Consider the following 15,876-nt stretch of genomic DNA (forward strand, 5'->3'; position numbering starts at 1 on the left):
CATTTCCCTGTGGATTATGGGGGTTTCATTCTGTTCCCTGTGTCCATCTTCCAGCTCAGGGGGCTGATACCTGAAGAACAGCTGATCTCAGTATTGAAGACTGAGGCAAAGAAGGCATTAAATACCTCAGCTTTTTCTTCACCTTTTGTTATGTTCTCTCCACCATCCAAAAATAAGATGGACATTCTCTGTAGACTTCCTTTTGCTGATAATGTATTTATAGAAACATTTCTTATTGTCTTTTATGACAGTAGACAGATTAAGTGCTAGTCAGAATTTGGCCCTTCTAATTTTCTTCCTCCATAACCTCATGACACCCTTGTCCTCCTGAGTTGCCTGTTTCTTCTTCCAACTTTCATAAACTCTCTATTTTCCTGAGTCCCAGCAAAAACCCTGTTCAGACAGTCTGGTCATCTTCCCTGCTGGTTGATCTTTCATCACTTGATGGCCTGCTTCTGCATGTTTAAGATTTCCTTCTTTCTTTCTTTCCTTTCTTTACAAGACAATACATTCTATCTACAATACTCCTCTGCTACTTACGCCCCTCTCTGTAGGACATTTTTATTTAGATATGCATTTAGAAAATACAGCTATGTGCCACTTTTGTAGCTCAAAAATATTCTATGCTTCTGCCATTATTACAGTTCCAAGCCCTCCACCTGACTTCTTCTGCTAGTTCTTTAATTTCTTAAACTTTGTCCTTTTGCAATCAATAACTTCAGTTTCAGGATAAACTTATGTTTATCTTTCAGTTTAAATTGAGACAGTTCATGACTTCATCCAAGGTTGCTTCCTGCAACCATCTCTTTCCAAATGGCCTCACCATTTCCCAGAACTAAGGCAGGCTCTCAGTCTGCCTTAGCATGTTGGTAAATCCTGGTTGCCACTACAGTACAGAATTTTTAGTGTTCTCCACCAGAGACAAGCCACATAATAATCTCTGCCTATAAGTCCTTTCTTCTTGTTTTTAGGTGATCCCTCTACTGCTTCCCATGAATATATCTATTCCGTAGATATATTCTGTGAATACTAACTGATTAATCATCACAATTCCTACATCAATAAGCAAACAAGAAATAAGAAAATAAGGCATAGGGGAGTTAAATGACGATAGTTACATAATTATCTCATATATGATTGGAATGAGAATATAGTTGTCCTTAGATCAGATCTATTTTTAATTACTAAGCATAGTCACCACTTCTTTGAACAATTGTATTACAAATGGTGGGGTTTGAGAATTCAGTTGCAGATTTGTCTTTTTTCCAAATAAAGCATTTTGAAAGCCATTAGTCTGGGATCCATGAAGATTTGAGAAAACCAATTAACAGTAATCTTTCCCAGATCTTATATTCCTGTTTGAATGTTAGCTGTGCTCATATGATCAACAAAGAAGTGGATAACACAATACGTCTTCTAATCTTTTGGAAAGTCTAACTGCTCATTATGATGTTAAGGAAAGCAGTATCAATACAATCAATAGCCACAGCACACAAAAACAGATACCCTGTATGCCACAATCCAGCAGACTGAGAATGGGCTAACAGCCCAGCTGTTGGAAACACATTTTACCAGCCATCCGTTATTTGCACATTAAGAGAGAATAGGCATTGAAAGAACAATCAATGTTCGTATCTGCTGTGGAGATAAGACTCCTGTCATTCCTCTGAAATCAGGGTCAAATCCACACCTTTAAAAATTATGCTATCATAGTAAATGGCAATGTAGTAGATGGACAGTAAGAGATTGTCAGCTGGAAGGGAAGACTTAGAGAGAGAAAGCGTGTACTAGTTTTTCTTGTTTTTCATGAAGTCATGACCGTACCATACATTATTCAATTAACAAGATCACCCTCCTACAGTCACTTGAAAATTCCTCTTATCATCTTTGTTCCTTTCTTCTGTATGAATTGAGGTGGATTTTTCCCTCCACAGTTTCAGTGAACCCTGGCCACAGCTTCTAAGAGGCTCATTATCTCTTCTATCACATCAGCTTCTGCTTTCAAGGCTTATTGTTTAGTTCTTAGTATAAACTGACAGGCTAAAATCCCTTCAAAACACCCAAGGTGCCTTTGCCACTGAGTAAACAGCAAAGCATCATGAGTGCTGTAAGACCCATTTAATCAAAAATATATACTGAATGAACACTGGGACACTGAAAACCTCTGGAAGTACAATTACCCTAATTTCTTCCTTAGATGAAGGAACACTTGATGTGTTATTTAAATGGGCTGTCATTTTGAATCTCCATTATGGATTTGATTTGCTTATGTAAAATATGCTTTAGAAATGTGCAGGGTTCTCTCAGTCTTCATCTCTGGCAGTGCTCAGAAGTAATACAATCATATCAATTCACACAGGTTACAGAACTGTAACCTGTACAGACTTGGCTATCCAAATATAACCTTCCTAACATGTTCCTCGCTTTTGGGAGTGAGTAAATCAACCTTACTCTTGTGGTCTTTGCTTTGGTCAAGGCATTATTGGAGCAACTCACCAAGATACAAAAAACACAAATATGTGATTATTGCAAAGCAGTCCTCAGGGAGATTTCCACTCAAACCTCAGTGACATTCAATAGGATTTAGGGCCCTAACTCCCTGAAAGCCAGTCAAAAATTCTCCATCAAAGTACAGGTGCCTGTGTGTGCATACATATATGCATGTGCACATAAATCCATGTGTTCCTGTCTCCTTGTGCACATACACTCCACACATACACACCAGTGATGCAGTGCCACAGTGCTTTGACAGAAGCCATTCACATGATGTTTAAGCAAAACCTCTTCCTTCAATTGCTACTCTCAGCTAGTTCTGTCAAACTAATAATACAGGTCTGTGCAACAAAATGTTACAACATCAGCATTAGCATATAAAATAAAGTATAAGTATAGGTTTCCCATGTCTTTATTTCTTTTCCATTTTCTCTCTATTGGAGAAATTTGCCAAACCCAAACACTTTCATTTTTTCCTATATGGCAGTTTTGTTTCTGATGAGGGCAAAAAAAGTATCTCTGTTTAAGAAAAAAGACGTTGCTCCTTTGATTTTTGTTTTTTTTGATTCTTATCAATGTACAATAAATATAACTACAGTGGACTATTTAATAGTCCTGTAAGCATTACATGGTCTATAGCTGAAGAGGGTCTAGCTGCCTCAACTAAACAAAATCACTTGCTGTAAGAGCAGTTTTCAGGACAGTGATAAATCACAGTGTAATACAATCATGCATTAAGCTCCAACCAGATGTGAGACTGGCACAAATATTAAAGTACAACTGGGAAGAAGTCAAGTATGTACAAGTCATTGACAACATTGGTGTAAGTGCTCTAGACAAGACAGTCAAAAGAAATTTACATAAAAACAGAGGTTAAATTTATCAAAGTTTGATAAATTTTAAGACAGTAAAAAAGTACAGAAAACATGAAAAAATAAAAAACCCATCCAGTTCATACAGTACAGCTTTACTACATTTATATTACAGAATGAAGACAGAAAAAGATACAAGGAATTAAAGAGCAAAGAAAATTCTGCTGGCTGTGGCCAGTGGAATTTCGTTGCCAATGAGAGATGCGCACACACAGATGCACGCAACACGCACAGAAAATAAAGACACAAACCAAAAACATCATTTACTGTAACAAATGACAGACAGAGAGGTGGGAACATTTGGCATGTTGCAGCACATGGAGTCATTCCCGATGGGCTAAGGATGGTACCTGGCTCGGCTGGAGGTCGCTGGGCTGCCGGAGCGGCGCCACAGACGCAGGAGGCACTCCCGACGTGGACGCAGAACGGCCCAACCGGCAACTCGATTTCGACTCTGAAATGGGTGAGAGCAGAAACACCAGTGAGCAGGAGAGGGTACTGCTGCAGCAAGCTGAAACACTGATCCAGGATTCCCTTGAAATGGAGACTCCAGCCTTGGTAATGAGTTAAAGTCTTGGACATTTGGCTGACTCATGAGCAGAAGTTGAGACCGGAAGGGGGATTCAGACAGGACTCATGCTGTGTTCTGCCTCTTTGCTCCAGCATCTCTGAAGTATAGAGCATAAAACAGCAGACAGGGAGAATACAAAATAAGCATTCTTGTTTCCCCACTCCCCTGCTCTCCAACATCTTTTCTTATAATCCACAGTGATTATAAGGGAGTTACAGAGGCTTCTGGTTTCAACTCTCCATCCCAGAGCTGAGGTACACGGCAGCCCAAAGATTGACTGTGATGAAGGAAAGCATGAAATGCCAGAAAATAAAGGAAGCAATATGTAAAAGTGGTGAAGATACTGTCACACTTGGGGATTTGGAATGACACCAAAAATACTTGGGAATCTCATGTCAGTGGCAATGATTTGAGAGACATAAAGTAGGAAGAAGAGACAAATCAAAACATTGCCAGTGGCAAAGTCAGTTGTCCAGAATCAAGGTGATAAAAGAAGCAAAGTTTGCCTTGAGAGAAAGCTCTACTTCAGAGAACTGCACAGAAATGACAGTTATTTGATTTTCCTTCTGCTGTTTTATATGGAATAGTTTCTGAGAAGGCTCCCCATTGATTTCCAGCACAGGTTACTATTGTACACACTGACATGAGGTGACCATAAAGTTCAGGATGCCTGGACAAAGGTTTTTATATCTAAGCCATGCTGACACCCATGTGCTACCCCAGCATTCAGCTGGTCTGGAGGAAATTGTCTTTTCCCGAAAAAAGGATCTGCCTGTTTCTGCCCAAGAAATTTTTTTGTCCTTACATTTCCTTTATGTGGCTGAGGAAGCACCTCTCAGCCTTATGGCTCTGCTCAGATCAGTGTGTTTGTTCTCCTCATGTTTCATAAACCTTCTCAACCCTGCACCTGCTTTTTCTATTTAGTGGGCAAACACTGAAAACATTTGGACTCACCAGACAGATTTGGTAGAATAAGAGAGTCTCACTTTTCACACTGACAGTGCTGCTTTACCATGAATAACAAGTAATTGCAATACCATGCTTCATTACAATTTAAAGAATTTTAAGGTTTATTTAATAAGGTTTGCAGAATTCCTCCTATTCAATTCCATGTTTTCAAGAAGAAGGAAGGACCTATGCCTCGTGCAGTTGTGGTTTAGCACGATTGCCTCTGAAGCATGTCTTTTGCCTGTGCCTGTCTGAAATTTATTTTCTTGTGCCTCATTTACATGGCTGCTTTCTCTGTGTCTGTTTTACACTGATTTCTCTATTTCCTGTGTGGATCTCTGGTATCACCATTGGCCACTGGTCAGGCTTGAAAGGCAGAAGATGCCTATCACCAGCATGTCCTTAAAGTCACTTGGCACACCTTGGGAACTTGAGGACAGCTGGCACATTACTCTACATTCCAGCCACAGGCTGAAATGGATTCTTCCACTTTCACTGATGCTTTCTCACTGTCACCTTGAAAGCTTATTTTCCTCAGATATTTCAGAATTCAATAGGGCGTGGAGAAGAGCTATCCACTTATGTTGGAGCACTTAGACCAATGAAAGCATCTGTATGGGTGAATATTCATCAACTAAATATTAATAGGTTAGTTAACATCCAGCTGGCTGAGCAGCAAAAATATTTATGCTGTTCACTGAATGCATTATTCAATTCACTCTCTCCTAGTCAGTCTGTAAACACACCATGAGTCAACACAGCCACAGGCACACAGAAAGGAGCAGACTGGCCTCCTCTATAACCTTGCTTTTGTACATAGTCTGCTGGTTTGCTTTTTTTGGACTTGGGCAGCTACTCTGAAGGTTGATTAGATTTGTTTTTGTTCTGATTTCACACTGTCTGTGTGCCAGATTTCTGACTGTTCCTTTCAGTAATATAGATATAATAATGGATCTCATTATTATACCTCATCTCACATCTCCTGGAATTTTGCTGGGGTTTCAGAAAGGACAAGAGTTTGGTTTTTTTTCAGTTGTTTTTCTCTACTGCTAAGTAGAGAATCTGTTTCTGCTGTGACAAGCAGAATCAGACACTCAGCACATAAAAAACTCCAAGACACTGTCTGACTATGCTTCTGAATTATTTTCTTTGCTTCAGGAAAGCAGAAAGAAGTGTCATAATTTCCAATTTGGAACTATGTGCAACAACAAGAGATTACCATTTCCTTGCCAAAGAGACTCCTTTCATCTGGCATCAAAGAAATAAAACCTATCACACACAGATGAAGTATTAGTTCCTTTATCTCCCTGTAATATATGTTACAGTATTAAGGAAACTATTGTGATTTCCATGGCGATCCTCACCAAAAGGTGCTTCAGACATGGCTCCATTTAGATTTTGTGTCCCAGTGGCAATATTTTTTAGACCAAATAAATACTGTATTCTACTGTAATTAGTGGTCTGAGTAACAGCACACCACTGTGGAGGAAAAATATTCCATACATAGTCTGTTCTTTAAGTGCTGCACAACTCACTGTATTTTGCAGGATATTATTTTTCAGCTATGAGCAGCTTATTCATTGTACTGGGGCTATCTGGATTTTCCTATTTAATGCCAAGAATCTTAAAGGGAGAACCAAATATCAGGGATGGTTTCTAGTGTTTAGAAATTCATGTTTATCTCTCATGGATGATACTGAGACAGCTCAGTATTAACATCTGTAATGAACAGTCTTGGACTTCTTGAGAAGTCCTCTTAGTGACAGTAATTCCTGGTGTGGAGCTGAGTCCTGACAGGCACATGGGGAAGGCTCTGTGGGCCAGGGGATGTGAACAGCCTCTAGGGATGCCCCTTGCGTTCAGTGGGGAGCATGAGGTCTGAACTCAGCAGATTCTTGGGGGAAGCCAGAAAGGTGTGAAATGTTATGGCAAAAAAAAAAAAGGTCTTAAAATTCAGTTGGTGTATTTGGCATTTAAGTGGTATTATTTTGCACAGCTTCAAACATGGCATCTCTCACAGTGGCAAGATATGAAAAAAGCACTGCAGATCCCTGGGAGGCAGGGGCAGAGTAGTGCTGGGAGGGCACGGTGGGCCAGGGAGCCTCAGTCCCCCCTTGTGGCACCCACAGTGGCCACAACACTCACACAGTGGGGTGGGACCACAGCCCCCTCACACTGAGCAAAACCCCACACAAAATCAGCTGCAATGGCCCAAACATCACTTCACTCTCGGGTTTAAACTCACTCTTGACAGCACCAGAAGGATTACACAGGGAAACAGGCAAGCAGTCAGTCCCAAAGGGCAGCATTAAGGATGAGAATTTTAGGAGAGACTGTGCAACACAGAAATACAGGTTTTCCAAACACAAATAGGATTGCCTTAAAGTTCTGCATTTAATTATGTGTCTAATGGCTTGTTTTCCAAAACTGCAAGGGCTGTCATCATGACTAAAGATGTAGAGGCTTGGCTGATTGCATTTGGGACACAGGGTGTTGTAGGATTTTCCTCAATAAAGCACAGTGCTAAAATGCCACACGATTTTATGTAAATATTTTCAATCAGTTTTATACCAAAGTACCACCATAGTGTGCTATGGCTTTCTATATTCTCTAGAAGTACAACGACTCTTCATGATTTTTATTTTTGGATCTTAATGGGAAGAGTCCTTTATTGATCCAAGGAAGCCTTCATTCTGCCCATCCTAATCTTAATTCGAAAAAATACTCTGGCTGTCACTCACATTGGAGAAGCTTCTTATCCTGTCACAGTCTCTTCTTTGCACATGAAAAGAGAAATATTGCTTATTTGCTGCCAAGAAATGCGTTTTGAATTCAACAAGGCAATGTGACAGCCTTAGAGCAATCACATGAAAAAAAAAAAAAAAAAAAAAAAAAAAAGAAGAGAAGAAATAGAAGAAAAATACATCATACCAAGTATCTTCATACTGGCCTAAAAAGAGATGAGTAAGCTGAAATGTAACTTGAAATTATGGAACAAATAGGGTGCAAAAACCTATATAGTATTCTGTTATCTAAAAAAAGCATTGAGTACTTTGCTATTGGCAGAAGCCAATTAGTGCTAAAATATCACAGCAGCACATCAAACTGAACAATTTTCACAAGGAGAGCACTGAACCTATGGAACTCAGTGTTAACAGATGTCCATAGGTCAGAAGTTTAGCAAGTCTCAAACCCAAGTCAGGTAATGAGAAAAATCATGTCTGAAAAGGAACTCTCTGTTTAAGTTTAGTGGATATTTTGCCCAAAGGGAAAAGCTGTTAGTGTTACTTTGTATCCTGAAATATGGGTGTTTATTTTCTTTGTAAACTATTTCTGGGTTGTAGGATTTGGCTGTGTTTGTTTGCTATTTCCTGGCTTCTTTGAAATACAAGTAAGCGTTTCGTATCTTTTTTCAGTTTTTTGTGTGCTCTCCTTACACCCAGGCAATATTTTTACCCCATCCAGAATCCATGTGATCCCACATCCTGGAGGTCACACAGCAGGACCACGGGCATTGGCAGGATGCCCTCAATGTGCCGTTCCCAGTACTGCTCATTTTATTATAGTGACAGGCACTGCTCAGGAGGAGCTTGTGAGCAGAGAACATGAATGACCACAGGAATGGCCAGTGCAGGCAAGGCGTGGGCCTCACTGGGCAGTAACGTAAAACCCCAACATTAAATTGCCTTCATGTGGAGAATCCTTGTGGGTTTAGGAGCACAGTGATACTGCCTGGGAGAAGAAAATGTCAGGCTTTGTGGGACTACTAAGTCATCTTTGTGTGAAGCAGACCTTGCTGGCAAGATCTGGGTTTTGGCTGCTATTCCTTTCTTACACCAATGGATGTGTCTTGTGCCTTGGGCTTCCCAGGCTTTGCCCAACTCCCAAATAGATGAACTAAAAATATTCATTACTTTTGGAAATCGACAATGATGGCCAGTAACCCCAATGAAGGGGGGGCATTTACTCCCTTCCTGAATTACCTACGATGTTTTCAGATGGAATATTTATGGGTGGCTGAGTGACAAGCTGGTGGCAATTCAAAACCAGGATACAACAGTTTCTGAGAATTAAAAGGCAAGGCAGTGCCTGTCTCCAGCAGCAGGTGGCAATGCAAAATGCTTCTTCGTTGCAGTGAGGAAAAAAGCAGCAACATTCCAGAAAATACTCTTCAAGTCTCCTGGAGTGAAGTTATACATATTCTGTGTTACAGATTGTGTTTGGCTGTTCTTTATAATTGCACCGACTTTCCTAAAAGTCAGCATGCCCCCAAATCACACTGCTTTCCATAAGAAATTATAGGATGCCAAGAAACAGAAAGTGCCCTTGACAAATTCCGTCTGTCACAGAACAATCAGGCATTAGAGACAGTGATAGCTGTGTGCAGCTGACAGCCCAGGTTCTTTGAACAAAATGGGCAGAAAATTTCAAGATTCTGTTTGGAGATAGCTCATTCCCCCTCTGATCTTACTAACAGTTTCAGAGTTGGGGAGAACCCACCAAAAATCAGTATTCTCACTTGGGTATTTGCCCAGGTCACCCCAGTTCACAACTCATCTGTGCTGGAGCAGAGCTGCCTGATGAGCACATGTGGTAAGTCCATTCACATCCTTTCTCTTTTACAGCTGAGAAATTCAACCCTTTTTTAAAAAATGTACTCCAATATTGCCCTAATAAATGCCTGTACCAGTGTGAACTAAGAGACAGGTACCAACCTGTGGTGTTTCAAGGACATGTCTGCACAAAAAAGAAGTAGTCTTTTTTTCAGTCATCTATGATGTTGCAAAGAGAGCAACAGCAGTGATGACTGTACTGGGGACTGCCTTGATTTTATTTAGTCCTGTGGCAAATCTAAGTTCTAATTCCTAGTGCAAAATTACTTTATCTCCTTGACTCCAGAAAGCATTTGTATTCATATGAAAGTATTAAATCTCTCTTCCTGCATTCTGTTACAGTTTTAATTTAATTGCAGAGAATGAGCTGTTACAGTTCATATACAAGTTCATTGAGGAGAACTGTGCACAGCATTCTCAATGCAGTGCTCCAAGTAAAGGTAAAACATGTTGCTCAGGCAACAGCAAGAGACACAGGGGAAAAAATATTCAGGGCAGATGAGAAGCAATATTCATCAAATAAAATATCATAAATCTGAAGGGAAAGAAAAATTACAATCAACTCTCAGATTTTAATCATAGAAAGGAGTCAAAATTCAGCCAAGAAAATAAAATTTTTCTTTGACAGTCCTAGCAATGTAAGACAAAGTCAGTTAACTAAATCAAGGCATGATTCAACAACTATTACAGTTTGCTGATGCCAAATGGAGATTGAGGCCAACATGTTTTGTCTGCTTTTGGAGATCAACCAACTCTTTGAAATAAAACTGCTGCAGAAATATTGGACAGCAGTATTATATTTTCCTAAGAGCTTACTCTTCAATTTTAACTTCTTTACTACTCTGCTCCATAGTGTCATCTTGCAGAACTGAAGAGGTTGGTACACACCTTTAGTCTAATTATTGGATGTCCCAATACTTTGATGTGGTAGCTTTAAACCCATCCTTTAACCTGCATTAGCACAGATGATGCTCTAATACACTGGGAACAGAATTTTTACCAAAAGCTATGAGCTAATCTGGAAAATTCCCACCTTCCAGGATACTTTGTGAGAACAGACAAGTAAGGAAATGGTAGTAACGCCAAATAAAATCTGTACTAGAGACATGTTTTGCAGAAAAGTCACTTACGTTGCACCAGTAAGGACTGTTTGGGGGGTCTGTAGCAAGTAAATCTGGACTACATGATTGCTGCAAGTGACATTTCACATCAGCAAAGACTCTTCAAGTTATACACTGAGTTTCAGGTGTCATTTTCAGCAATTCAGGGACAAGGTGAGTCCCATTATCACACAGGGAAGCAATGTTCTGGGTGAGGCGTGAGCATCTCTGCTCACTCAGCAGTTTAAACACTCCCTGCTGCCACTCACTGCCCAGCAGATCTCTCAGGCAGGAATGATTTCTTGTCTGAACAGCTCATTTGTGCTCTTACACTTACTGAACAGTGACCATGACTCTTCAGGAATAGATATGCCAACTGTCCTTAAAGTGGATATTTCTGATAGTCCAACTAACAAGCAATGAAATTACTCTTTTATGAGAGCTGCCAAATCTCAAAAGTACCAATACAGTGCTCATGCAAGGACCATAGATACCTCTTTATAGATGTCTATTCATTTATCAGTTCAATTTTTCTTTGTCAATTTATAAACAAGACTGCATTATAATGAAATGGTATATAGCAATTTACTATTTAATATGTAAACATTTTTCATTAATAAAATGAATAAGTGTGAATCTAAGACTTCTGAAATCCATAGTCACTTTTCTAGAAATTTCTGTACAAGCAGAAAGTGAAGGTTCCCTGTGTCCTGTCACTGTGCCCCTCAGTAAGACAGCTTTGCTTTTGCACAACGTATTTCTGTTACTTTATGTGATACCTGAACTTATGAACTTCTTCCTGAGGTGCCATCCTGAGTGTCTTAGCCATGGTGTCCCTTTTCAATGTCAGGTGGAATCCTTTACATCTTTTAAAGTAGATGACTACCACGTTTACATGCCTCTATTCTGTGCCACCATCTCAGTTGTTCCAGCACAGAGCACAAGTACAGCACAAGGTTTATTAGTGCAGCAGCCAATGGGCAGGGCCAAGTCTCGAAGATATTTGGAAGTCTAAAGAATCTGGATGCTTCCTACACCTGTGTGTCCTTAGAGATTCTTCATCTCACAAGGAGATTCATTAGATCTTCCCTTCTCTGCTATTTGACATACCTGAGCTGTTGCCTCCAGCCAGCATGGTTGGGCTGACAGAGGATCTCCCCAGTCTGCTGGACACCACAGGGGGGCCCGGCGTTCCATCCCATTCCTGAGCTTTCCCTGGCTCCCTGGAGGAAGCTGTCCCATGATGTCCTCTCTCTTTGTTTTCCAGCTTTGGTAGTGGTTCAGTGCTGTGACTTCTGATCTTCAGCTCATCTAGCGGTTCTACAAAATACACAAGTACACTTTTCACTATAGAGTAACTGCTAATCATCCACATCATGCAAAAATCTTTTGCAAAATACTCCATACATATCAGTCATAAATCCTTTAAGGGCAATTCATAGCATGGTTTTACCATCTGGGCCAAACCCCTATAGTTTACATAGGTTTCAATACAATTTTAATTATTAAAAGCACACACCATGCAGCAGATGGATAAAATGGAACATTTCTGTTACAACTTTTATATGCCAGGAAAATAATTTTGAAAATGGTTCCCTACCAAATTGTGGTTTATTAACAATTTATAGAAGTCCTTGAAATCTTTTCAGCTGTCATTTCACTAGGAACAAGTTCTTCTTCAGGCACTTTCTAAGGAAGCTCTCTCCTAAGGCAATATTGTGCAAGCAACGTATCAGTGCTTCTCATAAGCTCCAATAAAAGTGCACAATCCACGAAACAACAAAGCACAAATCCATTTTGGGTGTGCCCAGCACCATAACTTAGGGAATGAAACTGCACTTGGTTGGAAAATCCTTGGAGTCAGAAAATTACTTTCTGCTTGCAACACCACGAGTCGATGAAAAGAGGAGCAATTCAAAACACAGTTGAATGATTTTTTCAAGTGAAGCAGTGATGTCTGCTTTCTTCATGGCTGGTGATTTTCTGTTCTTTTCCAAGACCATAATTTCTTTTCTTGCAGGTTGAGCAATGCATGGAGAAAGAATTCATTCCTGCTCTTTCCCATCTGTAGCTGTGAAAAATTCACATGGAAAACTTGATACAGGAAAAACATTAGATTGCTCTTTAGTTGTAAGAGCTAATTACTGTGCCACTCAATTATTCAAAGCTGCTGTTTACCTCCTTTTGAAAAAAAATCAGTTCTCAGTTTGGAATTCTATATCTCAAACCCAAAGAGATCCTTACATGATACTCTCAGTTCTAGTCACACAGATCTATTAATCAACCCCCTGATGTACCTTAACTTCTGTAGGCATCTACAGTATTGAAATCCACATTTGATAGAGATAACAACCTTACCTTGAGATCTATCTAAAAAACTTTTAATGGCTTTGAGGGACTTTGGAAGGTTTGAGAGAGCTAAACAAAGAGAAAATGCCAGGAGATGCCAGCAGTTCCCTGAGGGGCCCAAGCTGAATGGCAGGGCAGGACTGACAGTCTGAGTTTCCACCTCCTCTCCCAGTCACCCCCATGGCCAGGAACTGGGACTATTCATCAGGGATCACCACTCAGATGGTACAGTCCCAGAAAAGGACCATGTTCAAATCCTTCTGATTTGCCTGTGGCTCAATACCCCACAGACTGTTACCTGTGGTACAGTGAACAGGGGAAGATGCACTGTTGGACATCTGTGATAGGTAGAGACCCCACCTACCCAAAACAGTGACAAAATCTCATCTTGTTTTGTGTTCTTTGACATTCCAGCTTGCAGATGACCTTAATGAGTAACAACACAGTCAGCCTGAGGTTTTGTCAATGAAATGTCATACAGGAAACATGTAAAAATATCTAACTGGATATGCAGTGTAAGATGTTATCATTAGTGTATTTCATTAACTACTGTTGGTTAATAGTAAAATTTAATATTGAGAATATCTTACCACAGCCTTCAAATAGTAACACTGCATGAGAAAATTATTAAACCACCCCAGGCTGGGAGTTGTAAATAGGATTCAGTGACATTTTATGTGACAAAGACCTTCAAAACTCAAACTCTTCCATGAACTTCTAGGTCACTTACCTACTTTAGTGTGTGCAAAAAGACACTGCAGTGAAAATCCAAAGTGTTTGTTTTTCCTAGTTGGTAACCCCAGCAGGGTACAAGGTTGAATAACAGTCTGTATCAATATAACATGACATCTGCCTTTCAGGGACCCTTGCTACGAGATGTCTGTGACACAGATCTGTCTGTGACTGCACAGAGAGACCTGCTAATACAAAGAGCTGTGCCAAGAGAGGGAGAGCCCAAATTATTATCAGGATTTGAACTGTTTCAGTTGACAGCATCGAGCTATCGAAAATACTGATGTGTTTTTTCACATAACAGATGCATGTAATCATACGGGATTTTTTTCTTCACACCAATAACATTCACATCTTTAAGATACTACTTATCTGGGAAAAGGAAAGATAAAAACAAAGTTTCAAAATGCTTTGAAAATGCACACAATCCTCTTTTCCACTAGTACAGGATGGTGTCAAGATTGCAGTTTATTCTTCACAGCAAAATGAAGAGAAAGCCAGAAGACTAGAATGTGTTTTTAAAAAGTAAGAATTGGGCCCTACAAGTGCCCTACCAAATTAATGCATTATTCAATAGAATTAATTTACTATGTCATCCAGCTGCTCCTGGGAATGCTGTGACTACCTTAGTGAAAACCTTCTCTGTGTGTGCCTCATTGACACTACTTGAACACCACCCCTTGAAATTTCACACACATGCAGTCAGCCCTTGTCACAGTGGAAACGCTCTGGCTGAGTGTGTAGCTAAGGATTTATCCACTTCAGTTTACTTAAGAGAGAAGCATTTGTACTTGTTGCCTGATAAAAAAGATTTGTGCATTCTTAGTTTTATTGTCAGCTGAATCAAAGCACAGCAGTTCTCTGCAACCAGCTGGAAATTGTGGAACTATTCAGACTAAATAAAGATTTGGTTTATAGCCTGGTTCTTTATAAGGTGTAGAAAATCAGTTTTCAGCTGGCTGTCTAGACTCTGTAAATTTACATTCCACTATCCTTTCTTGGGGATTTTCAGTTCACAGTTTATCTGAGAAGTAATATATCCTAAAAATGAAAAGCAGATTGAAACAGATTATAATGTCATGTAACCCATCACAGGGCCTGAATCATTATTATTTGGTGATCATTATCAGTAACAATGATACACAGACAGAAAACAACATGTCAGTGTTTTATGTAGTTTTCTGTAATATTGCTTTCCATATCACTTGTGAATACAGAAAAAAATGAAAAAGAAAATTATTATCTCACTTTTACTCAAATGTTTTGGGAGAATTTTAGAATAATTTCAGCTTCTTTAATAAATGTCAATGGGAAACATACTCCAACCCAATTAAAAAAAAAAAAATAAAAAAATCACTCTGCTACTTCTTGGTTGACTGAAAGAGCACTTCAGTTCCAATGTGCCCAGGACAGCTCCAGAAATGCAGAATGCTCCCCTGCCAGGTCTCAGCCCATCACTGGCACATTTGTTGACTGTCCCAGCCACTTGGACATTTTGATCTGGTCAACTACTCCCTGTAATAAATACAGAGCAGGCTAAGTGGCACAGAATATTGTGTCTCATAAGAGCACATTCCCTGCTCCACGTTTTGGCTCCTGCACAAGGCATTGGCAGAGAGCAGAACATGCCTGTAGCTGCTGGCTCTGGTTACCTGTGGGGTGGGGATCTCATCATCCACTGGAAAGCAAACCAGGACATTTTAAACAGAGTAACCCTTTATAAAAGCTACAGCAGGATTTAAGTGGCCACTTTATCCCTATTGATCCTATCCTGAAAACAGAAACTCTTGCCAGTCAGATATATCCATGTATACAGACACACAACTGAAAGGTAAAAGTATCTGCAAACCTTAATTTGGAGGCAGAAAATATCAAAGCTCAGTACTATGCTGGGAGCTCACTGAATCATATGGTGGCCACCAGAAAATCTTTTCACAGTCAAGTGCTACTTTTTGAAAAGCTGAAATTTTTATGGAAAGCATCTTTATTATTCAATATTTCTTCCACCAAAGTGGTACATAAAAATGTAAATTTCAAGAAATAATTCACTGCTTTAAATATTTATGGTCACAGTTGGTTAAACTGCTATAAAAGGCACTCAAATGTTTCAAGCACTTTCAGCCATCATTGTATTTCAATATTTGAGATTTGAATGATATGAGAAAGATATGATTTTTTCTTATTTCCTTCACCTGAAT

The 15,876-nt window shown here is 39.7% G+C and overlaps 1 protein-coding gene across 1 annotated transcript in view; it reads right to left on the reverse strand.

Annotated features, from left to right (window-relative positions):
- The window catches only part of NYAP2 (neuronal tyrosine-phosphorylated phosphoinositide-3-kinase adaptor 2), a gene marked incomplete at its 3' end in the record, with an annotated part of 132,821 nt that overhangs the window by 20,640 nt on the left and 96,305 nt on the right, over positions 1-15,876 (reverse strand). Inside the window, exons 5-6 of the mRNA XM_083868621.1 lie at positions 11,708-11,917; positions 3,716-3,819 (exon numbers count right to left, since the gene is read on the reverse strand). Of these exons, the coding sequence (XP_083724747.1) occupies positions 3,716-3,819; positions 11,708-11,917 (314 nt within the window). The remainder of the gene's footprint in view (positions 1-3,715; positions 3,820-11,707; positions 11,918-15,876) is intronic.

Source organism: Zosterops lateralis (genome assembly GCF_965231275.1).
Source record: "Zosterops lateralis genome assembly, chromosome: 10".
NCBI classification, from domain to species: domain Eukaryota; kingdom Metazoa; phylum Chordata; class Aves; order Passeriformes; family Zosteropidae; genus Zosterops; species Zosterops lateralis.